We start from the raw sequence: 27,701 nt of genomic DNA on the forward strand, positions 1-27,701 counted from the left end.
TCAAATAACTGAACCTGCTTTTGCTTTTGATTGGATTTAGTCTTTCTCTTTTCCATTTTATTTCCTCCCCATTAGTTTGAGTAAAGGAGACTGATATTTCGCTTTCAAGAATACCAATTGTGAAGACAATCTTGCTGTTGGGGACTTTTGCTGTTTTGCTGTCCAGAAACACACCCAAAAAATAAATAAATAATGTATCACTAACTTATTTTTTCAATTTTATTATATATATATATATATATATATATACACATATTTATATAAAATTGAAGAAGACTATTACTTTCTTGGTAAGAATGAAGATTCTTAATTCCCAGCACCTTTCTAGTTTAGATATGATTTGCGCTCCAATCCAGATTACATAATAAGGAAAATCAAAACAAGAATGAAGATTTTTAATTTCTAGCTCCTTTTTATAGCTTAGATATGATTGGGTTGTATCCCGCATGCATGATAGGAAAAATCAATACTAATTGGCGTTGCATCCCACCAGTGCAAATAAATAAATAAAACTAGCTAGGACCCAAGATTGATTATAAATATATGTTAGGCAGAGACTCTAGCTTTTAATATTTGCTCTCTAATTCCTGACTGGAATATAAGTTCTGTTTTAATTAAAAGTCTTACTCATATTCATATGTTTTAAAATCCCAAATAGCACTGGTTTATATAAATAAAGATGTCATTTGCACTACTTTTTATTTTCTTCTGTCGTGTAGCTTTTATACATGATTAAAATAAAAAGCACTCATAATTATAGGCTAATTCTTTTTGATGAAAAAATTAGAGGCTAACAAACAGAAGCAATTCCATATGTAAAGACTGAACCTGCTTTTGCTTTTACCTCTCTCTCTCTCTCTCTCTCTTTCAAGACTAATTTGCTGTTTTGTCGGCCTGGAACACACAAAAATAAAACTACCACTAATTTATGTTTTCAATTTTATATTGTGTAAACTTTTACTCTCTCCGTCCCATTTTATTTGTCCTTTATTTCATTTTGGGATGTCCCAAAATATTGTCCTATTTCTAAAAATAAAAGTCATTAATTTACTAATGTTCCTATTATACCTTTATTAATTTACTAATTCAATTTTTTGATAAATTTATTTAATGGTAGTTTTGGAAACTTATACATTTTTAAAAGATAAACAAGATAATAAATGATGTTCCCTTAAAAAATTTGACTTTTCAAACAGGACAAACAAAGTGGGACGGAAGGAGTATATAAATTTAAGAAAACAATGATCGAATTTAGGATTTACTGCTTTGATACTATATTAAATTAACAATTGTCCCAAAAACTTAAGTTTAAGCATTTTGAGATAATCATTAATTTAATATATATATATATATATATTATCTTTTCATTGTATTTTGGATTTGTTTAAGCGTTAATATTTTCTTTGAGGTATTTTATTTTATTGCTATTTTCTTGCTTAAATATATATGTAGATTGCTATGAAGTTTAGTACAACATGAATTAGAGATGATTTTTATAATATAAAAAGTATATAGAGCATTGTTTTCATAAGTTAGCTAGGATTAATCTATCAAAGAAGTTAAATGTTTATCTTGAGTTAAGTTAAGAGACAGAATCTTTTTCTCATTGGCTCATCCCACCTCTGATTGAAGACATTATATTTTGGTTTCACAATTTCTTTGGTCTTTTTTCTCTTGTCCTCCGAGAGGCCAACACTGCAACTCATGCACTCGTTTGCTAATTCCCCCCTCTTTATTTTGGGTTCTTGTTAAGCAGATGATCATCTCATGAGAATCGTTACTCTTGCCTTCTGTCTCTTGTTTTTTTAATAAAAAAATAAAAAATAAAAATAAAAATAAAAAAAGTAAAGAATATATGTATGTAAACTTTTTTTATAATATATATAATGAATTATGTTAAAATAATTTTATTTTTTATTTTTTATTTTTTATGTAAGTATAAAAGCTAGCTCTCAAAGTTTCAACATATTTAATTTGACTTCCCGGCCCCTAAATATTTTTTCCCGCCATTGATGTCAAGATCTATTTAGCCTTAAACTAAATAGATCTAAACTTATCACTATCAAGGAAGTCAATTCCGTACCATACCGACTAGTGCGGCTGGCATATACCGTATTGGTCAGTAATCCAATACAGATAACTCCTTATTTCATACCGGAAAAAATAACCGGCCGTACTAGCAAAATCCGGTTGTTTCGGCCGGTAAATGGATACCAGGCCAAAACACAAAATGCTTTCTTTCATTTTTTCTTTTTTTTATTTTTGGGTAATTTTGGCAATTTTTTAAGGGCAGGATGGTGTAAATCTGAGTAAGCTAAGAAAACCCAGCAGAAAGAAAGAGAAAAATGAAAGAAAAATGCAAAATAGCTTTGCAAAATGAAGTTAGTATCACCTCATGGACTCACTGTCTCTTTTTTCACTGAAGCCAACGGCCTCTCACTGAATCTTGAGTGGTGATGGACAGTGGCACTTGAGAGAGGAGATGAAACTAGAGACTAGAGAGAGAGGTGAGGTGAAAGTGAAACTAAAGGAGATAGATCAGAAGTAAAAATAAATAAATAAATGAACTTTGAAAACTGAAGAGTTAAGTTTAAACGTGTGAAGATAAAGCGTTCTTGGAAATTGGAGGTGCATGTCAGGTGACTAGGACAGGCTTGTGATGTGGGGGAGAAAAAAAAGAAAACAAAATGGGAAGAGCTATCAATTAGGCCTGCCTGTGAAAAAAAAAAAAAAAAGTGTTTATGAAAATTAACTCAAGGTGATAAAAACGAGGGAAGGAGCCATTAGATATAGGGAAAAAAAAAAATATATATATATATATATATATATATTAATAATAATAAAAGATACTAAAAATAGTGGAAGGGAATAAAAACTAAAAAAAAGTAGTAACAAATGTTGGCAGGTATACCTTGGGTTGTACATGTGCAACAACTTCGGATTTGAGTAAAAAAGAGATCTAGAATTTGCCTTATAATTTTCTTTAAATGTCTAGTCAATTAAACAAAAATTCACATTTATTGTTAGTTATAAATATTAAATATATAAAATAGTGGTAAATCCAAAATGGTACACCGATATTAACCGGTACCCGAAATATATTGTATCGGTGGCCAAAACGGTATAACATCCAGTACAATATTGACTTCCTTGATCACTATTCACTATGTGTTTATCTAAATTTAAACATTAGCTTATTTATAATTTTATTTAAAGTCTTACTTATTTAAGTACAATTATATTTTTATTTAACTTAATTAATTTTTAAACAAAATAAGTCAATACAAATAAAATATGCCAAATTGACCCTTGAAACTACATGCATGGTCAGGACAGTGTGTTTTTGGTCAATTTATTTGCTGCCAATTTTTTTTATTCAAAGGCTCTCATGAGAAAAAACTTTCAAATTTAAACAAATAAATAAACTATATATATTTATATTTATATAACATTTTCAAAGTTTCAGATATCTTCGGCCAATAAAATTAGGAACTATTTTTTTTTTTTTTGAGAAAGAATAAAATTTGGAACTTGAAGCAAAGAAACCATCCTTTAGAATTTACACGTGTTTAGTTAGTGTTTAATTTGAATAATGATTGATGACTAAGAAAAGGCGCATGGAATATTAACCTTTAAATGTCTTAATTAAGATCCTTTTTGATCCAGGTGCAAGGAATGGATTACAAATTGGATATGTAACCCCCATCAAATCATCGAAGTGTCATTCCTGAAACAAAAGAAAGAAAAAAGAAGATTTGATTATCCAATCATAGAAAGAACAGAAGCCGAATGGAGAATAAAATTTAGAACTTGAAGCAAAGAAACCATCCTTTAGAATTTACGTGTTTAGTTAGTGTTTAATTTGAATAATGATTGATGACTAAGAAAAGGCGCATGGAATATTAACCTTTATATGTCTTAATTAAGATCCTTTTTGATCCAGGTGCAAGGAATGGTTACAAATTGGATATGTAGCCCCCATCAAATCATCGAAGTGTCATTCCTGAAACAAAAGAAAGAAAAAGGAAGATTTGATTATCCAATCATAGAAAGAACAGAAGCCGAATGGAGTCTTCACCCGCAATGCATAGTTGACCAATATGGGCCACAAAACCCCAATATTTTAGGGGAGTTATCACTCATAATATATATACCTACAATCCTGTTTAATTGTTTTTATTAACTTTTCCATTATTCAATTTTATTTAATTATTAAAAAAAAAACTCTATATCCTACGCAAATATCTAGATTGTCAATATTAATTGATTATGAATCACACATGCTCACGTAAATACAAAATAATTCTTTTTAATTAATGAAATGCCTCTGGCTCCAAATAGACTATGAATCACACATGTTCAAGTAAATACTACTTTCTAATTGATGCAATTCCTTTGACTACAAATAGGGTTAGCTGAGCTTTATCAAGTATATGAATGTTCGAGCTCGGCTTGACATCAAAAGTAAAATGTTTAAACTCAACTTAAGCTCATGCTCGAGCCAAGCTTACCAACAATGTTTGAATATAAGCTTGTCAAAAAATTCCAAAAGCTTGGGTTCGACTTGATTTATTAGTCATATTTAGCTCGAGCTCAAAATTAAGCTCTTGAGCTTGAGATCCAACAAAAGTATATTAGCAAACCCATATTAAGCATACTGTTAAGTCCATTTGGTTTGGACAAGTGTTCCTAACTCCCAATTAATTATAGACTTAGTAAGATATGAGTTTATATTTTTCAAGCTCATGTGAAACTTAAACTAAGCCCATAAATTAGCCTGAGCTTGGTTGTTGTCTATTAAAACCTATTATTCACAAGCTTGTTCATGATCAATCTTTTTTTGCTTGAGCTTGGCATGTTTGTTAAACTAGTCTAAAACTAAAGATCAAACTTGACTTATTTATATAAAGAAACAACTATAAACAAACTTTTTATTAAGACAGGTCTAATTTATTTATAAACAATTTGATTCATTTACGGTTTTACACTCCTAGCAATAAGAGTATAAACAGCTTATTAAGAAAAACACGCTTTACTTTAACCCTATGCCTACGCCTAGGCCATATACCCGTTACTTGTTATTGTATTGTTAGCCAACTGTTTGTTGGCCAAGTTCATATTTGTTGTCCTTTTTTCATTATAATGTTTTTGTAATAATTTTTGCACCCTCACTTTCTTCATTGGTAAGTTCTTAGAAGCGGCCCATGAAAATCATATGTTAACAAAGTTAGAAAAAAGTTGAGATTTTCTTTTTGACCCAGAAGCATGGATTATTGGGTAATGAGGTGAATTATCACCAAATAAAGGTAACGAGGACAACAAGATTTGATGTGATTGTAGTTGTAATCCATTAATTCGTGACAGTGATAGCCTCATATACCAAGCAGATCAGAGTTGGCATGTTTGACGGCAGTATGGTAATAACATTGGAATATTAATTAATATTATAAGAAATATAAGAAAATAGAATAAAATAACTATTACTTTTGATTTGTTTTGGTGGTATTGCAGTGATGTAAAACGTATAGTACAGACTTTCGAGTAAAGAAACTGTTAGAAGTTAATACAAAGAAATTATTAAAGTAGAAAAGTTTAGTAGAAATCATTAGAACAAATAACAGAATTGCGTGAAATTTGGGGATCAGAAGAGAATATTTGTGATATCAAAACTCATCCCTTTATGGCGATGACTTATGCCGCTTTTTGAGCAAATTCCATCTTTTATACTTTCATTTGGTCAATATTGCTATATATATACACTAATTTATTTTGTTACAATTTTCAATTTAAAGTCAGAATAAGTCTCTTGTCTATTCTAGGACGTTTGCTAGAGTTCATAGAATTTGGTTTTGTAAATTTTTTTAAATTTGAATTTTTGGAGTGTTTTTCAGGATTTCCTTTAAGTCTCCTCTAGTCAACTCAAGATTTCTTTTCTTATTCATATTACATTGTATCCTCCAAGCAATTAAGAATTTCATTAATTTCCGTTTGTCATGTCATATTTTCTATACATTTTTTTGTCAGTAAATACATTTTTTTGTCAGTAAATACATTTTTTACACATATAAAATGTTAAGGACTAAACTAAAATGTTAAAAAGGTAATGGATCATTTTAAAACACAAGACAAAGGTTGAGAACCAAATGTGTAACTGAACCAAAATTAAATTATCTCCTCATCAGGTTGTGTATTGCAAATTTTTCATTGCTTTTTGTACAGATACATGCTAAATTTGTGATATGTAGGTTCACTGAATAGTATGCCTTACAAGTTTGCACATTTATACATGCTTCATGAAATGCCATATCATATACCTCAGGTTTCAACTCTCAAGTAACATCAATCACATCAATTTTGGATTTTGTATGTTTCTTTTTTCTTCTTGGATCACTCTCTACATCAAAAGCAATCACATATGTTCGCAGTAGACATAGTAGCCTCATGATTTAGGCCCAGACAAGTTGTCCAAGTGAGACTGTTGTAGGAATCTGCACAATTGAGGATGATAACCACCTAGAAATCATGAGCATGGTTGGCCTAGATTGTGGATTAGCATGTAAGCAAGCAGTTGCAATAGTTACAATCTTTATCAGTTCATCCCGAACTTGACCCGTGGGAGGTTGAAGGCATTGGTCCAATGCATCCTTTAGCAATATGTTAGTCGATGGGGACAATGCAGAATAGATGAAATCACCAGGATGATTTCCTTTAATTACTTCAAGTGCTAATACACCAAAACTATAGACATCACATTTCTCAGTCACCTGCATTGTGTAAGCAAGCTCTACCAAAATTTGGGAGAGGTGAGAGTTAAAGGAAAATTTAAAATCATATAAAAAAGAGCTATCATATTTCAATGCTTTGCTCAATGTAAAATTGACAAAGTGATAAATAATTTTTACCTGGTGCTACATATTCATATGTGCCTGCTAAGCTTGTCCAATTTGATGAGCCTTGCTTCAGAAGTTTAGCAATGCCAAAGTTAGAAACATGAGCTTCATAATCAAAATCCAGCAAAACATTCTTGCTTGATATGTCTCTATGAACAATTGGCGACGAGCAATCATGGTGCATATATGCCAAGGCATGCGACACCCCTAATATTCACCCTTCTACTCCAATCCAATTCTTTAGCCTCTTCTTCTTTGCTTAGGATTGCGGCCAAGCTGCCCTTCCCAAGGTACTCATACATCAACAACGAGTGTTGTGTTCTTGAACAAAAGCCATATAGTTTCACAATGTTCCGGTGTCATATTTCTGTTAATGCCACTATCTCATTAAGAAACTCCTTCTAATCTGTCACATTATCATCACATGATGAAGCGTGGATTTTCTTTACAGCTATAATATCATCCGAAGGCAATTGTGCTTTATAAACGCTTCCATATCCACCCCTCCCAAGGCAATAAATGGCATTAAAATTGTCAGTGGCTGCTATAATTTCTTCATACATTTTTTTCCTGTCAAAGATTAATATGGGATACAACTCATACAAGTTTTCATTGTGTTCTTTTGGGGAGTCTCTCTTTTTTCTTGTAAAACTTATCAGTCCCACAAATGCAAATAGAAGTACAAGTACTCCCAAAAGGGGAAATATGATCATGAACACGATATTACGAATTCTTTGTTGTTTGTCTATGTGACCAGTTGACAATGTTGTAGTCCTTTCACCTGACCACACAATCCTTTGTTCCCCTCCAATTCTTCAAACGAAGCATTTTGAAATGCTATGTTGTTGGGAATTTGACCCCGGAATTTATTGTATGCTATGTTGACATCCGACAAGCCGTGCATATTCTCAAAAACCGCAAGAATTCCAGAGAGGTTGTTATAGGATATATTCATGGTCTGCAAGCTTTGCAAGTTCATAAACTTCACTGGTATCTCTCCTATGAGATGGTTATGACTCAAATCTAGTATGGACAGCTGGAAAAACATGCCCATCTCAATTGGAATTCCTTGACTGAATTCATTGTTGTAAGGTTGAATTTAATCAACCATTTTATTGGCTTTATTCCGTGCCAAATTTGCTTGTATTTCAGCATTTAGTAACCCTGTATTTAGGTGGGTTTTGTTGTAAGGGTAGTGAGTGAGATAGAGTGTTGATTGCTCAAGAGTGTGCAAGAAAACAGAGACTCGCGGCTTGATCTCGCGGGTGGCTCGCGGCTGCAAGCCGCCAGAAGGTGAACAGTCATGCTAGCTGGAGTATTACAGGACAAAACAGGACAACTGGCCATACGGTTATCTCGCGACTGGAACTCGCGACTCAGTCAAGCAGCGAGGCCAAGCCGCGAGCCACCCCTGTTTTGAAAAACCTGACGTTTCACATTCTTCTCTCACCTCAGTATAAATACCCCTTATACCCACAAATGAAAGAGAGCTTCCAGAGAGAATTTTGAGAGAGAAACCTAAAAAAAAACAAGATTGATTCACCTATAATCTATACATTAGAGTCTCTTCAAATTTCTCAACTCTCTTCCTCTCCATTATCAAATCCTTGAGAGGCATTTTACCAAAACCTTGTTCTCACCATATTCATCACTGTGAGAGGGCTGTTTGGTTTTTTGGGAAGCAGTTAGGAAGGAACCAATCTACATTGGTTGATGCTACGGTCTAGTAGCGGAATCCGGGAAATTAGAAAAGAAAAAGGTTCGGCGCAACCTCGTTGGAGCAAGAAGCTTGGAGGGCTTAGGTGCACTGAGTAGATTAGGCTTGGAGGGTCTATTGTTGTCCATGTATCCCAACTACATTTTCTAGTGGATTGTTTATTGCTTGGAGGACGGCGGAGAGGTTTTACGCCGAGGGCTTCGATTTCCTCTTCGATAACACATCGCGTGTTGTCTTTGTGTTTGCATCTTCCTTCCCTTTTATCTTTGCCTTTTATTATCTGCTGTGGGTTGTGATTTTAATTTGGCTTAGATTGTTTTTCCAATTCTATATTACAGCTTATGTTCATTTTCCACACACTAGTTGTTTGACATAAAGCTTGAATTGGTTAATTTGTAAATTGGCGGTCTAAACGTTCAAGGGTGTTTATACACATATTTGAACTTTCAATTGTGACTCAAATCCATATGGAAGAGGCGTGAGAAGTTCCCTATACTCCCTGGAATGGACTTGCTCAATTTGTTATTGGATAGGTCAACATAATCTAGGTTTGTCAAGAACCCAACCTCTGAAGGTATACCACCTGAAAGTTGATTGTTGCTTAATACAAGCTTGACCAAAGAAGTCAACCTTCCCAATTCCATAGGAATCTCCCCAACTAAATGATTTGAAGAAAGATCAAGTACATCTAGTTTAGTTATGTCTCCAATCTCAGATGGTATGGTACCAGTAATACCATTTCCCCCAAATTCTAGATTTGTTAGTATTGAGCTTTTTCCCCAGTTAGGTGAAATTTCACCATGAAGTTTATTGTTGGCAATGTTTATGTAATACAGGTTTGGATAGATGCCAAAAACTTCAGATATATTTCCAGTCCGTTGGTTTCCCTCTAGACGAACTCTATATAAAGTTGTGCAGTTTCTCAAGCTTTTGGGAATTGGACCTATTAGATTATTACCATTTGCAGTAAAGTTTCGAAGCAATCCATTTTGACAAATATTTTGGGGCAAATAACCGGTCAATTTGTTTCGGGCCACTCGAAACACAGTCAACTTCATTAGATTTTCCACCTCTTGAGGAATGGAACCAGAGATTTGGTTGTCACGAACATAAAAAATTTCTAATTGGCTCAATTCACCAATTGAAGTTGGAAAAGAACCATTGAGTTGATTTACACTCAATTGAAGAAAAACAAGAGACTTCAAGTGTCCAATCTCTTGTGGAATGGCACCCGAAAGACTATTCTGGAAGAGATCAATATAGGTAAGATTTCCTAGTTCACATAATGATGTCGGGATTGAACCAACAAGATTGTTTTTTTGAAGGCTCAAACATTTCAGTGATTTCAAATTCCCTATTTCTCTAGGGAGTGGACCAGCTAAACTATTGTTATTTATGTAAAGTTCAACCAGGTTGGTGAGATTTCCAAGTTCTAAAGGAATGGAACCGGATAGTGAATTTTGATTGAGACACAAGTAACCAAGATTGATTAAATTACCCAAAGAAGGAGGAATGGGACCATCTAGATAATTGCTTTGCAAAGCAAGCACATTAAGAGACCTTAACTGACCTATTTCTTGAGGAATTGAACCATATAACTTATTTATACCCAAACACAAGACCTTAAGGTTTGTCAGTAGGGCAATTTCTGGTGGGATTTTTCCACACAACTGATTAATTGACAGGTTCAAATAGATGAGATTGGAGAGGTCACTAATCTGATGTGGAATAGTACCAGAGAGTGAGTTCTGACTAAGATCAACATATTCAAGATTAATAAATGAGGAAAATGAAAATTCATGTAGTGAACCCTTTAAGCTTGAACGACTAAGATTTATTTTTATGACACTTCCAACAGGGTTGCATGAAATACCAATCCAAGTACAAGGGCTAGTGCTTGAATTTAGCTTGGTAGAAAAATTGGTGGCATTATTAGGAAGCAAAGTCCATGAAGATAGCTGAGATTGGGCGTCGTTTTGGAGGCTGGCTTTCCATGTGACAAGAGCATCAGCTTCCTCAAAGGACGTAGATGCATGAGCTACAATTGATAATGCAACAAACAGAGTAATGAAAGCAAAGCAAATATGAGAGCATACCTTCTCAAAGGCTGATGCAGATCCCATTCCCATAATTTTGTGTTGGTGGTGAAGTATATGATTGTTTTTTAGTTTTTTTTGCTGAATAGGTATATGATTGTTCAAGGCTTCATTTTAGGTAGATATTCATATTATCTCTCATTTGTCCTTTCGTATTCACAAAAGAATAAAGAATCTAGCTTGAGAAACTTCATTGTTCATTCTCAACTTCTTCATGTTTATAAATTAGAATTGATGTGACGGCTCTGAGATGACATTGTGGTCAGCTTGTTTTCATCGATTTTTAGCCCATCGTTTTTAGTATAGAGATGAGTTTGACTTTTTGTAATGTTTTGTTTTCTCTTCTTTGACTCTGTGGAAAGACTAGACTTTTTAAGGTAGGACCCTAGGAGCCCAACAGCTGAGAAAAACTCTATCCGGAAGTGGTAACGAAATTTAAAGAAATCAGCTTATTTGTTAAACTAACTTTTTCTCTCACCTTTAAACAAACTAGGTGACAATTTATATGTGTTTTTAGTTAAGTGACCTATTTAATAGTCATGTGATTTATTTAAACTAGTCGCTAACCCGTGCGATGCACGGGAAAACTATTAGAAAATAATAAAGCATGCATATATTAAAAGACAATTTAAGTTCATGTGTGCTTGCAAGGGATACATACCTAAATAGTTCTTGCGGTAGAAATAAAAGCCACATAGTAGTAATATATAAATCTCTTAAAACCTAAATCTAAATATAAGGACTAAATATATAAACAAACTAACCTTACAAAAACTGAACTTTATAAGCTAAAATCTATACCGTGAGTTGTAGATCTTGAATGCTATACTGTGCGTTTAGGGCTTCCTACATCTAAAGAGAGAGAGAGAGTTTGCAGAAACCAAAGAAAATCTCTCTATAGTTTAAGAAACACAATATACTAAAATCAAAGAGATAAAATTTTTATAAGACAAAATATTATAGATAATTTAAAAGAATTTTGGTTTAATTCTTAAACACCGCAACTCCATAAAATTCATACTAATAATAATATTTTATGATAGCGCAGTTAGAATTTTGGTTTAATTCTTGAACACTGAATTGGAAATTGATTATATGAGTATTCAATGGTGAACAAAGTACTATGTATTAATTAATATATAAACAAAACTAACCTTACAAAAGCTGAACTTTATAAGCTAAAATCTATACCGTGCATTGTAGATCCTGAATGCTTTAGGGCTTCCTACGTCTGGAGAGAGAGAGAGTTTGCAGAAACCGTGGCTTTATATTTCTTAACTTGAGAGAGGGGTAAGGTTGCTAGGGTTTTGTAGATCTTGAATGCTTTAGGACTTCCTACGTCTGGAGAAAAAGAGAGTTTGCAGAAACCGTGGCTTTATATTTCTTAACTTGAGAGAGGGGTAAGGTTGCTAGGGTTTTGAGGAGTTATAATTTTTATTTATTTTTTATTTTTTATTTTTTAAATATTGTGCTGACGTGGAAAATTGTGGTGCCAGCAAAGGTTTCGGTTTTATATATATATATAGACTAGTATGTAACCCGTGCTATCGCACGGGAATAGTTAATCGTAGTGATGCTATTGGTTTTTTTTTTTTTTTTTTTTTTTTTTTTTTTTTTTGTGGGGGTTATCACATGGAGGATAGAATTAGAGAAAACAATGAAAAAAAATTGCATTTTATTTTTTAAGTGATGCTATTGGTAATTTTTTTTTTTTGGTTTATCACTCCGAGGATGGCATTAGATAAAACAATGAATAAAAAAACAAAATATTGCATTTTATTATTTAAGTCGTGCTACAATGAAAAAAAAAAAAGAGAATTAAAAAAACCTATTAACCAACTTAAACATTTCAAAGTCAATTGAGCATCTGCTTACGCACGGGAATAGTCAATAGTAGTGGTATTATTGATATTAGCTTGGGTTATTAAACATACAGGACATGAGAGAGAGAGAGAGAGAGAGAGAGAGAGAGAGTATTAATGTCCACGTTACTTATTACATCATAGCAACCCAACTACCCTTCTTTGCAACCAAACATTAAGCTGAATTTGATACCTTAAAGCTTTAATTCATTCTTTTGATGAATTAGTTGATTTATCACTCAAGAATCATATACAATCAGTTCAAAACAATATAAAACACCAAAAAAAGAAGATACAAAATTGCACATATACAAAGCTACACACCAGGCTAGAGATGGTAGCAAATCTAGACACCAAAGGAAGGGAAAAAAAAAAAAAAAGATTTGTACAACAAAAACACAGCTCTAAATTGTGAGATACATTTTCAAAACTACAACTATACAAAAATTCAATTCTTTGAAGGGTATGAAACAACACAATACTGAACACCACAAAAAAATTCCATCACTTATTCATTTGTAATTAGAATTCCCCATAGATAGTAAACTATCATGTTGCAAAGGTACATGCGCAAGATTTTAAAACTATATTTCAATTTAACAAAAAAAGAAAAAGAAAAAAAACCATGTTTTAAGAGTAAAATCATGTTGCTAAGGTACATGCACAAAATTTTAAAAATATATTTCACATTTGACAAAAACAAAAATGTTAACGTATATTATGTTATGGGCTTTAGGCCCAACTAGGTTCTTGTATAGCACACTTGTACTTGTACTACACTTTACTTGTACCGCACACATATGTCTCCTATATTAAGGCACTGATGTATATTCTTTGATTTATGAAATACAATACAATCATTCAGTATTTCTAACATGGTATCAGAGCCATTGCTCTAACATTCTTGTGTCTTGCAGTCCTGTCTTTGTTGGTATTTTCCGCTGCCTCGACTTCTTCGGTCAGTAAACCTTTTCTGTGCCCTTAGAGGTGCCAAGGTTGAATCTTCACCGTCAGAAGCTCGATCACCGCCACCAAGATCACTGCCTCCGTCAGGTCTGCCACATCAGACCTCCGATTCAGACATAAGAAATATCAACGTGTAGGTTTTCAACCGATCTACACAGAGCCGCCGGAACAATCATCATCTGACCTGTCACGCGCCGGTTAAAGATTCGGCCGCTTTTCCACGCGCCCTATGTGTTGCTCCGATCATCTCACCGCCGCAGTCATCGGAATCGTCTTGCTCCGATCTACATCACCGGCGAAGAATCGGCATCATCAGATGTCCCACGCGCTCTTACGCGCCGACAGAAGGTTCGGCGAAGATTGGCCTCGCGCTCACGCGCCCCACGCGCCGCTGGTTACCTGCTGACGTCATCTCTGCCACGTCATCATCTACGTCAGCCCTAGCTGACGTCATCCGATAATGTCATCTTGCTGACGTCATCACTGAAGTTGACCTTTGACCGTTGACTTTGACCATTGACCGTTGACTTTTCTGCTGAGTTGACTTTTTTGCAGTACAGGTGCTCCTTACCCAGTTTTTCGCGTAGATTTCATTTTTGCAGTCTATTTTTGCATATTTTGCTTCAAAATGAAGAATAAGGACAAGTCTTCTTCCTTTTACAACAATCATCGCCGACAATCCAACAAATGTTTTTGCAATTTTTGCAAACGTTTTGGCCATAATATTGAGACTTGCTATCAACGCAACAAATCAACTGTTTCCATTTCTGCTGCTACTGTTGCTAACACTAAGAGTGTCCAACCTATGGCTCCCGTCTCTTCAAAAAATTTTAGGTTCAGTGTCAACAAAAAATTTTGATTGTGTTTCATGCCAATTAGGAAAACAACCAGCTTTGCCTTTCAATACTAGTGAATCAATATCCACTGATATCTTTAACCTTATTCATTCTGATGTTTGGGGCCCTTCCTCTATCTCTAGTATTGGTGGGACTCGATATTTTGTTGTCTTTGTTGATGATTACTCTCGCTATAGCTGGATTTTTAATATGAAACATCGTTCTGAATTATTGCAAGTATATTCTAATTTTGCAAAAATGGTTGAAACTCAGTTTTCCAAACGCATCAAAATTTTTCGATCTGATAATGCTCTTGAATATACTCAATATGCTTTCCAAGCTGTTTTGCATTCCTATGGCACTGTTCATCAACTAACTTGTCCAGGTACCTCTCAGCAAAATGGTAGAGCCGAACGGAAACTTCGTCATATTCTTGACACTGTTCGTGCTCTCCTTCTCTCTGCCAAAGTTCCTGCTCCTTTTTGGGCGAAGCTGCTCTTCATGCTGTTCATGCTATTAATCGCATTCCGAGTCCGATTATCCAAAATCAAACTCCATATGAGCGCCTTTTTGGGACATCTCCAGACTATCACCACCTTCGCTCCTTTGGTTCTGCTTGTTTCGTTCTTCTTCAGCCACATGAGCATAACAAACTTGAGCCTCGATCAAGGCTTTGTTGTTTTCTTGGCTATAGCGAAACTCAAAAGGGGTATCGGTGTTATGACCCTGTCTCTCATCGTCTTCGTGTTTCCCGCAATGTTGTCTTTTGGGAACATCGCCTCTTTGTCGAGCTCTCTCACTTTCGTGCCTCCCTATCTTCCTCCTCTGTTTTAGATCTTTTTCCAGATGAGGCACATATTCCTTCTGTAGCTACTCCTGATCCTCCTGTAGTTGCTCCTAATTCTCTTGTAGACTTCTCTGTCCAACCACCAGATATCACTAATCCCTTTCCTAGTTCACCCTTTAATGAACAGGTGGAAGATGAACAGGTTGAAGACGAGCTACCCAACCCCAACCCTGAGCTTGGTTCCCCTGCTCCTGCTCCGCCTGAAGATCTTGCACAAGACATTCCACCTCGTCACTTAACTCGAGTAAGATCTATTCCTGCACATTTACTTGACTATCATTGTTACACTACTCTTGCTACACTACATGAGCCTCACACCTATCGTGAGGCTTCCACTGACCCTTTATGGCAGATTGCAATGAAAGAGGAACTTGATGCATTATCTAAAAACCATACTTGGGATTTGGTGACACTCCCCCCTGGGAAATCTGTGGTTGGTTGTAAGTGGATCTACAAGATTAAGACTCGCTCTGATGGGTCCATTGAGCGCTACAAAGCTCGTCTTGTTGCAAAAGGTTTTACACAGGAGTATGGGATTGATTATGAAGAGACCTTTACTCCGGTTGCTCGTATCTCATCTGTCCGTGCCCTCTTAGCTGTTGCTGCTGCCCGTAAATGGGATCTTTTTCAGATGGATGTCAAAAATGCATTTCTTAATGGGGATTTAAACGAAGAAGTTTATATGCAACCTCCTCCTGGTCTCTCTGTTGACTCAAACAAGGTTTGTTACCTTCGACGTGCAATTTATGGCCTTAAACAAGCTCCACGAGCTTGGTTTGCCAAATTCAGCTCTACCATCTCTCATTTGGGTTACATGGCCAGTCATTATGATTCTGCCTTATTTCTTCGTCGACACTGACAAAGGCACTATTTTACTTCTCCTGTATGTGGATGATATGATCATAACTGGTGATGACCTTAGTGGCATTTAAGAACTCAAGAATTTTCTCAGTCAGCAATTTAAGATGAAAGATCTTGGACATCTTAGCTACTTCTTGGGTCTTGAAATCACTCATTCTACAGATGGACTTTATCTTACTCAAGCTAAGTATGCTTCTGAACTCTTGTCTTGAGCTGGACTCACTGATAGCAAGACTGTTGATACTCCAGTTGAGCTTAATGCGCATCTAACTCCCTCAGGGGGGAAACCATTGTCTAATCCCTCTCTTTATAGACGATTGGTTGGCAGCCTAATTTATCTCACAGTTACTCGACCAGACATCTCCTATGCTGTTCATCAGGTGAGCCAGTATCTGTCTGCTCCACGATCAACTCACTATGCTGCTATTCTGCGCATTCTTCGATACCTGAAGGGCACCCTCTTCCATGGCCTTTTCTACTCAGCTCAGTCTCCTCTTGTACTCCGTGCATTCTCTGATGCTGATTGGGCAGGAGATCCCACTGATCGTAGGTCCACTACAGGTTATTGCTTTCTCCTTGGTTCTTCTTTGATTTCTTGGCGAAGTAAGAAACAAACCTTGTGGCCCGCTCTAGTACTGAAGCAGAATATCGTGCCCTTGCTGATACCACATCTGAGCTCCTTTGGCTACGATGGCTTCTTAAGGATTTAGGTGTGTCCACATCCTCTGCTACTCCTCTTTATTGTGACAACCAGAGTGCCATTCATATTGCTCACAATGATGTCTTCCATGAACGGACTAAACGCATCGAGATTGATTGTCATTTTATCCGTTATCATCTTGTCAATGGTGCTCTCAAGCTTTTCTCCGTCTCCTCCAAAGATCAACTTGCAGATATCTTCACCAAGTCACTTCCTAAGGGACGCACTCGTGATTTGGTTGACAACCTCAAGTTGGTCTCACATCCACCTTGAGTTTGAGGGGGGCTGTTAACGTATATTATGTTATGGGCTTTAGGCCCAACTAGGTTCTTGTATAGCACACTTGTACTTGTACTACACTTTACTTGTACCGCACACATATGTCTCCTATATTAAGGCACTGATGTATATTCTTTGATTTATGAAATACAATACAATCATTCAGTATTTCTAACAAAAAAATAAATCCCAATGAATGGTGACTTTCATTTTAACCACATGGAGATGAAAGTATGAGTTAACAACACAATATTTTTGCATGGAGAAAAATAATTAACTAATTGTTTGAGTTTGTTTGCCATTCAGAAAGGTGGAAAGGAAAATGCAAAACGATATCCATTACTATTATATCCTTTAATAGTGATAGTTGCCGAACTGAATTTTATGGCATGTTTGGATCTAAAAAATTTTCAATTTCAAACACTTTTGAGAACAAAAGAAATCTAATACTCAAGCATGTTTCTTTCTTCCCCCTTTTGGGTTAAGTCGCCTTACATAAAATGATTAGATTTTAGATATCATTTCAAATTCATAATATTGCAAGTTTTTTTGGCTGGACAAAATCACCTAACAATTTTTCAAACAACTATTCTTAAAACCCTTGTTTTAAATCCTCAAACCCAAATGCAAATTTAACATCCACAAGAATCATTTGTTCCATACAAAATAGTGAAAATACATTACAATAACGAAAACCACCAAGAAATGAACTCTCTACTTTCTCAAAAAGAGGCTCATACCCAGTTCCCTCAATTTATTCACTTGAGTCATTGACTTAAGAATCACTGCATTCCTATATCATCATTAAACACCAAAAACAAATACATCAAAAACCACATTTTTATAAAAAATAAAAAACATAAATCAAAAGCAAGTGCCAATCTAAGCAATGTATGTGTACAATTTAGCAAAACATTAACTAATTACTGACCTTAATTATTTTTCAAATTTAATTAAACTCCCTCCCACATGGAATGATTGAAATGCCTCGACAAATTCAACAAAACAGTAAGGTTCATTTTGACATGCCCAATATTGCTTTTGGTCTTTATATGATGTCACCTATAAACATTTTATTATGCATATGAATTAATGAGAGTCTCCATGTGATGCTCACCTTTCAAAGATCAAGCATTTCTATTGGAACATATTAAACAGAAAAACCTATATCTACACCTACTTCTTGAAAGAAGTTAGCCACACTTTTCCTTGCAAGACATTTAAAGCCCATGGATTCAAAAAATCAAGCTCGAGTTTGCAGGGACCTTGGTTCACAATCTGGCCATCAGAGATGAGAATAATATCATCAAAAAGATCAAAGTCTCTTGTACTGTTGGCTGAAGGAGGTGAGATGACAGGAGTTCAATGAAGATTGTGAATACATTATTTAAGCAAATTCACTATTTGAAAAGTTGTCAAGCAATCCAAATAAATAGATATCTCATCCATAAACAGTGCTTTTACTGGTCCAACCAGCACCTCAACTTTCACTTTTTTTTTTTTTTGGATCAAGAGATCTCGTCTTTCATTTAAGTATCAAAGACATAATTATTTCAATTAACAAAAGTTAAGGTAAATTGGTGTTCTTAATCTAGTTTACTTGCTATAACACACTTTCTTTGTCCTCCTGAGGTTGAGATACCCCTTTAACATTTGATCTCCAACCATGGTAACAGTGTACACTTCAAATCCCAATACTTGTAATGAAGTGAACTCAAATAAATGATAAATCAGGCAAAACTATTATGGAACTTTGACACTCCATGCTAATGTTGCCTTTAGAAAATAATCTATAATGTTGCTAGCTTGCCTCTTGGCCTTAAGTTAATGCTCCCTTAAAATAGTAGAAGCCAAAATAAAACCACATAACTTGTCAACCGCAACGAATGTGACTTCTCTAGACCAGAAAAGGTGAGTCTATATATTAAATCTTACTTTGAGCGTAGGCTTTGATAAAAACACAATTTGAGCTAGACTATCTATCATTTATTGAGGTAGAGAATAAGCCATTCACAACAACTTCTTTCTTACCTTAATGAAGATATCAATATCTAGATAAGGCATAATATTGGCTGCTTTCTCTCTTCTAGACAACTCTGCTTGCATCTCTACAAATTTACAAAATAGTATGCATGTGAGTCTTGTATTACAAAAACTAATTATGTGGAGTACACCAACCATAATACTGTGAAACATTACAGTTGACAATAATATTAAAAAATTCAAGTACTCTAACGGAATTTGAAATAGAGAATTCTTGTTTGGAATTCGCATCCTTTCTCATAGTGTGGAAATTCATAAAAATTACCAAAATTTAATAGTTAAACCAAATTTTATTTTTGGTACTCTAACATCAAAGCATTGAATATTCTTTTATAGACCAAAAATACAAACAAATAAATCACAACCGAACTTTTTTAGCTTATTAGGATGATTAAGTTACTCAAGTATGACTTAAAAAAAAAAAAAAAATTCAAGTATGAATTTTATATACTAATAACACCAACAAAGATACTCTTGACAAATAAATAATATTCACTCATTTGTTACACTCTGCTTGAATAGATTGTAACATTGACTTCCTTAATTTCTTGTTCCAATTCCACGCCATTTCTCACATTGCAAAAATGCATAAAACTAATGAATTTCAACGTTTTAACCAACAATGTCTAGTAACTGACCAACCAATTTTGCCTATGAATCATGGGCCAGGAAAATGGATAGTAACTGCACGGCTGATATAAAGCTTCTAAGATAATAGATTATGGATGAATCTTGCAACTCAATGTGTCAACTTCGAGGAATTGGGTTAAGACACGCATGTTCTCAAGGTCAGTAAACTTGCGCCAAGATGCAGATATGACTGGCTCCCATAGGTGCTTGTAAAAGTACTCTTGTCTTTATGGCTGTATGCTTTTCCATTTTGTATTTATAATTTGCCCTTAGCCTGATAAAGAAACAATAAGATTAGAAATGATTAAGACCATATGTTAAGGTGCAGCCTGGTTTCTCACTTTTTAAAAATAAAATGCTATTAAGTTTTTGCCAGAGCAAAGGAACACTAAAACCAAGAAAGTTATACCTTTTTCTTTCAATTTGTACTCAAGAGAACATATAATTAAGAAGACATAACTTATTAAAGGTGATGCACTACAATGTAATTAACCACGATTAATTACAATTACAGAGAATTGTTAAAATTAGAGCTTGGAAATAAAAGTGGTACACGTAAATTGAGACTGGAGCATCAAAATTGTATACATGAAGATGAAGTGCAACTCCAACACTTGTTATTCCAGACACAAGCTTCAATAAAATACATATTTTGCTTCTAAGCCAAAAGGGATTGCCAAAATAATCAAGAGTATAACCTGCAAGAAAGACACATATTTGCCAGTCTGCTAAAAAAAAACGCAAACCTTCTTAAGTACCTCCAAAAAATAGTAAAATAGCCAAAATTCAAGATAGCTAAAAAGAAACTCAAAATTTAAGCAAATAAAAAGAGCCAAGAAAGAGTGTACCTTCCATGGAGACGGAGCAGCGGAGAGATTGAACGGCAGAGGAGAAGTTGAGGGATCGGTAATTGAACACAGGAGGAGGAGTGGAAGAAGAAGCATGGAAGGTTCTAGAAAGATACAGAGAAGAATAAAAAATCCTAGACCTAAGAGAAGAAGAAGCTCTAGAACTCCATTGGAAGTGTTGTTTATGGGCGAAGGGGAATTTTTTCTTTCTTGATACTGAAGTCGGCTTCATCTTCCTTCCTTCTTCTACTTCTTTTTTCTGGAAAAAAAAAAAAAAATAAATAACTCTAATATGAGATTTAGCAAAGGTGAGAGGCTCGTCTTTTTTGCTTCTAAGAACCCTCCACCATGGGATTGTCTTCACCCAACACCAATTGATATCTATAAATATTTTTGAAAAAGAAAAGCTTAATATAATCTTGAATTTAATTAAGACAGTCAAAGCTCTTTGTGATGGACCTAAATTGTGAAAATTATCTTGAATGAACCAAAAAAAAAAAAAAAAAAAAAAAAAAAGGAAGTCCCTTGAATTTCCTAAATGAACCAATCTTTAAAACCTCTAAATTCTAAAATTATCCCAACACCAAAAGAAACTCCCAATTCCCATTTGCAAACAAAACCTTGAAAAAAAGAAAAAGAAAAAAAGTTTTGGTGTGACTTACTATTGGAAACTTGGAGACAACAACACTTACTTTCCTTTAGGAGAAGTTTAACTCAGATGAATTGCAAACTGAGCCATTACCAAATTGGTAACACAGCAAACATCCCAAGTATGAAAGGAATATAATAGGACCATTTTCTTAGCAAGAATATGTTACAGAACAGAAAAATTATTAGGAGAAGAGCAAACTTCCTAAAGAGTGCCTTTTGATTATATCAAAAGGCCAATCTTAGGAGCAAAAGCACCAACATGAAGTACCACTATATATATATATATATATATTTTGTTGCAGGACAAAATAATATAAAAACCCTTCAATTTCACAAACCCTCACAAACCCAGAAATCGTTTCACATGCAAACCTCAAAGAATGGAGAAAAAAAAAAACCACGCAATTAGATATCAAGTAAAGATATTAACTTGTTCTCAAGCCAAAAAAGATTTAAAAAAAAAAAAAAAGATGCTATCTTGTTATCAAATAGAAAACAAACATGCAACATTAATCATAGAAAAAATAATATTAAAATTATTCAAAAAAAGAAAATTCACTAAAAGAAAAGAAAAAGAATTTACTTACATTTCCTTAGGAGTATGTGCTCTTTGCTTCCTCAATCTTCATTGTATCACCTTTAGAAAAAAAAAATCACAAGATTGCAATTATATTTAAGCTCCTTGGTGGGCTAAGAAATTACATAAAGAAATAATTAGGTGGAAACAAATTAATAGACTCTTGTAATCCAAATTGAATTTCAAAACCAACAACACTCAAACTAAAGCAATTATCAACATTAACGAATCAGTAAAACTAAATAAAGTTAAAACAATTCATAAATGTCTGATGCATTGAAGGTTAAGAAACCATAATACTCCATTTCTTCGTACTAAAATGGATATAGTTGAAGAGTTAGAGAAAGAGCAACCTTTTTGTACGGACTCGTCGTTCTGGGTCTGGGTTAATACTGTTGCCGAGGAAGAGAACGGCTCCAATGGGAGTTTGGGTCTTGTTCCAAGGACAAAGACCTCTTTCTTTCATTTAATAGTTGTGGCTCTTTGATTTTTTAGGGATAGAGGCAACTGAACCGGGACATGAAGAATTGGAGAAAGGAAGAGTCGTGCAAATAAGAAGGGGAAGAGGCAAAGAGCCGAGAAAGAAGAGAGAGAGTCTTAAATTACGGATTCTTTCAAGGTAAATCCATATGGAATTTATGAGTTAATTAGTGACACCTAGATTAATATTATTATGCGGTCCCCACGTGGCTCACAGATTATGGAATAATTGAATATAGGTGGCAGAGACAAATGGCACAAAATTAGAATTCTAATTGGAATTGCAATTTGAGTTTCTCTCTGCTTCACCTATTATTTTATATATAGATTAGTTTCAGATTCGCGTGTTGCGCATGATAATTTTTTAGATAAGATACTATTTTAGTCCCTAGACTTTATAATGAGTTTAAAATAAATAAAAAAAATAGTTTTATTATATTTTTCATAATCTTGTCTATAACGTTTTTTTACCATTATCATATATTTATTGGTTGATGATTTGCATAACATAGACATTAAATAAGAGGTAGAACTATTCAATAAATTTTTTTAAGTCATGGTGTATGAAAATTATGTTTATATATATATATATATATATATATATAAATATAATTTCCCTAGTTAGAGTTTGATTAATTTTAAGTTTAAATTTTGTATTATTATATTTAATTGTTGATTATTGATTTAATTAAGTAAATGTAATTGTTGATTTTATTGCCCTATAAAATTTTCAATGTCCTTTTAGTCATCTCTATTTTATTTCTTACTCCTCTTGACCACCTTTTTATTTTCCAAATAATGGTTATTAATTAACGTTTAATTTCATTTCTTTTTTTCTTCCTTCATTTATTCTTTATTACTTTGTATGTTCCCTTGCTAGTTGTAAATTTTATGGTTATCAATAAGAAATAAATATCATGAATGGCTTAAATAGTTATAGATGTAGTTACGTTAGTGATATATCAAAGGATTTTTTTCCTTTTGAATTTTCAAGGAAATATGAAAGGCATTTCTCTAGTTTGGTGTCAATAAATTAAGATATCCATAATATATTAATGGAAGTAACAATAAGCCTTAAATTTTTTTAATGTGTGAAGTGGTTAGGTTAGTGGTATGTCAAAAGTTTTATTAAAAAAAAAAAATTTAAAAATTCCAAGGAAATGTAAAAGGCCTTTTTTTGAAAAAAGAAATTGTGACCTTTTGAATTGTAAAAATATGATTGTTTTAATTACCTTGTTTATATATTTCATTATTAAGTTATAAACATCTAAATTAAAGTAGATGAATATATAAATGCAAAATTATATGTAAAGTTACAACCACACAAGATAAATATGTATAGATAATTTTTTTATTATTATTATTCATGAATCATTATTTCATTACTTATAAATATCTAAATTAAAGTTTTTTTTTTTTTGAAAAAAATATCTAAATTAAAATATATGAATATGTAAAGGTAAAATTATATGAAAAGTTAAAACTACCCAAGATGAACGTTTAACCACTGGTAGATGTGTGTTTTTTGAAGGCTAAGTGTGTGTTTGGATATCACTTATTTTGCTGAAAACTAAAAATAATAAAAATCATTTTCCAGTTATTGTTCACTTTTAAAATTACTGTTCACATGCCTATTTGCATTGTTCATGTCCCATGAACAATGCTGTTCACATGCCTATTTGCACTGTTCATTTCCCATGAACAATGCAATAGGCATTGGTTTTTAAAAATTTAAAAAAAAAAAAAAAAAAAAAAAAAAAGCTTGAAATGCGGATGTCCAAAACATGGACGCGCAAACCAAACAAACACTAAAAGTATACACAATTGCTTTAGCTGGAACTATATAACTATGCAAATATTGTTGCGAATGGTTCCATCATTTGCAAATTATCAAGTTTGGTGGCCTTACAAAACAAATATTTCATTTTGCAAAAAATTTTACATGAACTCCTCTTTTGTGACAACTTTTTTTTTTTCCTTTTTTTTTTGCCGAAACAACTTAAGAATATTAAGACTTAAGTTAACGAATGTGGTAGTTGTAAAACACGTTAGTGATATGAAAAATAGAAAGGTTTAAATATTTAAAAAAAAAAACATTTTTAGTAGATTGTAATATAAAACATTTTTTTCTCAATATTTTATGTAACTTTTCCCATAAGATCAATATTGTTGGCATCCTTTAAAGATGATACATAATATTTTTGAGAAGAAGAAGAAGAAGAAGCAGAGACAATGCTAACACATAATATAAAATTATTAAGTTTGTGTGATTTAAATTTGTGGCAAAAAAATATTAATATATCTATGATAAAAGTTTTTATCTAAATGATATATAGTAGTTCAAATTTTTTTAGACTTGATTCAAAAAGTTCATTCTCAATAGCTTTTTAAGTCTACAAATTTATCAATCTATGGGCCTAGACACATTCAAAGGATGCTATCTAAACTATAAATTATATGACCCTTTATCACACAAATATTTTGATTCCCCCAATGTTTGGTAAAGGAAGGTAGGTTTGTGTCTACCCATTTTCTTGATTTGTGCTGCATAATTTAATAGTATGGAGGATGTGACTGAATTTAAATGTTGAATAAAATAAGATGAGAGGAAAAAAGAGTAAAAATAAAATATATAGCAATAAACATCAAATAATCCAAGTCATTCTATGTAATATAATAACATTATATTATTATATACTATATGTATAATTCAATAGGATAATATTTAATCAAAGAGAATATAAAAGATAACAACTTAAAACACAAATCTAAATTGCATCAAACCAAAGTAGAATTCTAATAACACAAAAATTCATCAACCTAAAGAATTGATGCAATAAAAATAAAAATAAAATCAAACAAAAAATGAAAAACAAATTGAGAGAGAGAGAGAGAGAGAGAGAGAGGTAACCTTTTTTGTGTGAGAAAACTATGCATAGAATGAAAAAGAAAATATCAAATTTATAATAAGATGTTGAGAATAAGAAGAGTCAAAATAAAGGATAATAAAAAGGTAGAGAAACAATGATATTAAGGTAGAAAGTAGTAGGGAGATAAAGAGGTAAAAGGGAGGGAGAGTTTTGGAAAATTAATAATAAAAATGATGGTTAAAAGATATTTTAATTTTTAAATAATGGAGTTTTTAAGTCACCTTAAATGAGAAAATGTTTAAAAATATATATAAGAAAAATTGGAAACAAAAAATGATAACATGACTGCTGATGTGGCTCAATGTGAGCATAGCAACCAATGTTATCAAAATTGGGATCCTACATATGATCGTGAAAGGTAGATGGGATTGTGAATCGTAAGATCTTATATATTTTCATATTTAAAGCAAAAAACACATTGATAATGACTTTGTATATTGAATAATCATTAAATTGTGAATTTATCCATAAAAAAAAAAAAAACAAAGATTTGCATTATATAATGTAATTTGCATGTCACACATCGCTACGTCTATACTAACAAAATAAATATATTTAAGTTTTGACCCAATGTATCTAAAAAGTTTAATTAGCAACCAAATACCAAAATATTTATGAACACATATGGAAATATATTCCAAGTTCCAAGTTTAAAATCCAAAAATAGTTATCAAATGGAAACTAGCTAACTAAAATATGAAATCCAAAAGCAAGATTAATATTAAGGTAAAGTGAACATTTAATTATTCTCATCTTAGGGTTCATATGACCATCGTCCTAATCATCATTATCCATTTCTTTATCTATATAGACATTGTATATTTGTATACTAGAGCTACAAAAGAGATCAAGATACAACTTCACATTCAACTATTCAAGTTATACCACTCAGTAACAATTATAGAGCATGCTCAAAACAATCAATCAATCAATATACAAATACAAGCATACTAATAAAATTATATATAAGAAAAACATTTTAGTAATATTATAATATGTTAGGTTCTAAAGTTTAGGATTTTATGTATTTAGAACTCTAATGTGTATTGTTGGCAAACCATGATCAAAACAATGTGTTTAGAAGTGTTTAAGTCTAGCTCAAAGTTGTGATTTTATGTAAAGTTGGAATCGAGTTAAAGCAGGAAGCATTGTGGCTTTCGACCTGGCTCGATCGGTCGAGAGACAGGCTTGATCGATCGAAGCTCGTGCAGAATGCTTTTCTGCAGATTCGTTCAACTCAGCCCTAGTTGTTTTAAAACGTTTTTAGGGTTTCTTATTTGTCCTAAGTATAAAAGGCAAACCCTAGCCATGTTTTAGTGTTGCTCATATTTACGGTCTGTGTAAATCTCTTGTGAGATCTAGAGGAGATTTCCTTTACACAAACTTAGGGTTTTCAAGGAGAAGATTTATCTATGCCTTGATGATCAATTCAGTTGCTGCCATTAAAACTTAAAGAAAGCATAAGCGGGTGTGCTTGTATCTGGTGGTGAATCCAAGAAAGAAGGAGTCTGTGGATTCGGAGTTTGCACATGGTCATGTCAGTAAGTTCTACTGATTGGTAGCAATAAGAAGTCAAAAGTGAGGGCTTGTAAGTCTTATTGTATGAACTTCGATTCTTTCAAGATAGTGGATTCAAGTTTACCTTAAGGGTAGCTAGGTCAAATCCTCTCCAGGTTTTTACCGGTTTGGTTTCCTGGGTGATCATATCTTGTGTTATTTATTTTCTGCTGCTTTACATGATTTGATCTTTTATATTGTGATAACCTAGACTTGTTTAATTGGACTAAGTAACTACTTGGCTAATTACCTAGATTAAATCAATTGTGTTTTAAGGGGTCTAAAAACTATCAAGTGGTATCAGAGTGGGTAGCTTTTTTGTTGTTGATCCTTTGATCACTGAGCTGATCCTTGACCCCTGTTGTCATGAAACACGAACACTCTCTAGTTATTCCTCCTCACTTTGATGGGAATAATTATGCTTACTAGAAAGTAAGGATGAAAGTATTCCTGAAATCCATTGATAAGAGGTTGTGGAACTCCATTGAATACGGATGGGAGAAGCCCACTACTCCTGTTAGTAAATGGGAAACTTCTCAAAAAGAAGCAGCTTCGTTTAATAGCAAGGCTATGAATGCGATTTTTAACACTGTTTCTATGGAGGAATTTAAGAGAATCTCGAATGTTGAGATCGCTCATACTGCTTGGAATATCCTCCAGACTGTGCATGAAGGCACAAAGGCTGTCAAAATAAATAAATTGCAGCTATTAACTTCTAAATTTGAAAGCATTAGGATGTCTGATGATGAATCTTTTGATGAATTCTATACTAAATTGAATGATATTGTTAATTCTGTTTTTAACTTGGGTGAAATTTATGATTAACCTAAAATTGTTAGGAAGATTCTTAGATCTTTGACTGAAGACTTTAGACCCAAGGTGACTGCCATTACTGAAAGCAAGGATGTAGACTCCATCCCTGTTGATGAAC

The 27,701-nt window shown here is 33.3% G+C and overlaps 2 protein-coding genes and 1 long non-coding RNA gene across 3 annotated transcripts; all 3 read right to left on the reverse strand.

Moving 5' to 3' along the window:
- Window positions 1–6,446: 6,446 nt before the first annotated feature.
- On the reverse strand, window positions 6,447–7,074 carry LOC115970619 (MDIS1-interacting receptor like kinase 2-like). Its single transcript, XM_031090224.1, has 2 exons — window positions 6,903–7,074; window positions 6,447–6,784 (listed from the first exon to the last, which is right to left on the reverse strand). The coding sequence occupies exons 1-2, from the start codon at window positions 7,072–7,074 to the stop codon at window positions 6,447–6,449; spliced, it is 510 nt and encodes a 169-aa protein (XP_030946084.1).
- Window positions 7,075–9,053: 1,979 nt separating this feature from the next.
- LOC115970621 (MDIS1-interacting receptor like kinase 2-like) lies at window positions 9,054–10,730 on the reverse strand. Its single transcript, XM_031090225.1, has one exon. It carries the CDS (start codon window positions 10,728–10,730, stop codon window positions 9,054–9,056), a length of 1,677 nt encoding a protein of 558 aa, XP_030946085.1.
- Window positions 10,731–17,985: 7,255 nt separating this feature from the next.
- LOC115971070 lies at window positions 17,986–20,599 on the reverse strand. Its single transcript, XR_004087223.1, has 3 exons — window positions 20,576–20,599; window positions 19,086–19,162; window positions 17,986–18,332 (listed from the first exon to the last, which is right to left on the reverse strand). It is a non-coding gene; the product is annotated as an uncharacterized LOC115971070 (long non-coding RNA).
- Window positions 20,600–27,701: the final 7,102 nt, after the last annotated feature.

This window comes from Quercus lobata, chromosome 12, assembly GCF_001633185.2.
Source record: "Quercus lobata isolate SW786 chromosome 12, ValleyOak3.0 Primary Assembly, whole genome shotgun sequence".
Taxonomy (NCBI): Eukaryota; Viridiplantae; Streptophyta; class Magnoliopsida; order Fagales; family Fagaceae; genus Quercus; species Quercus lobata.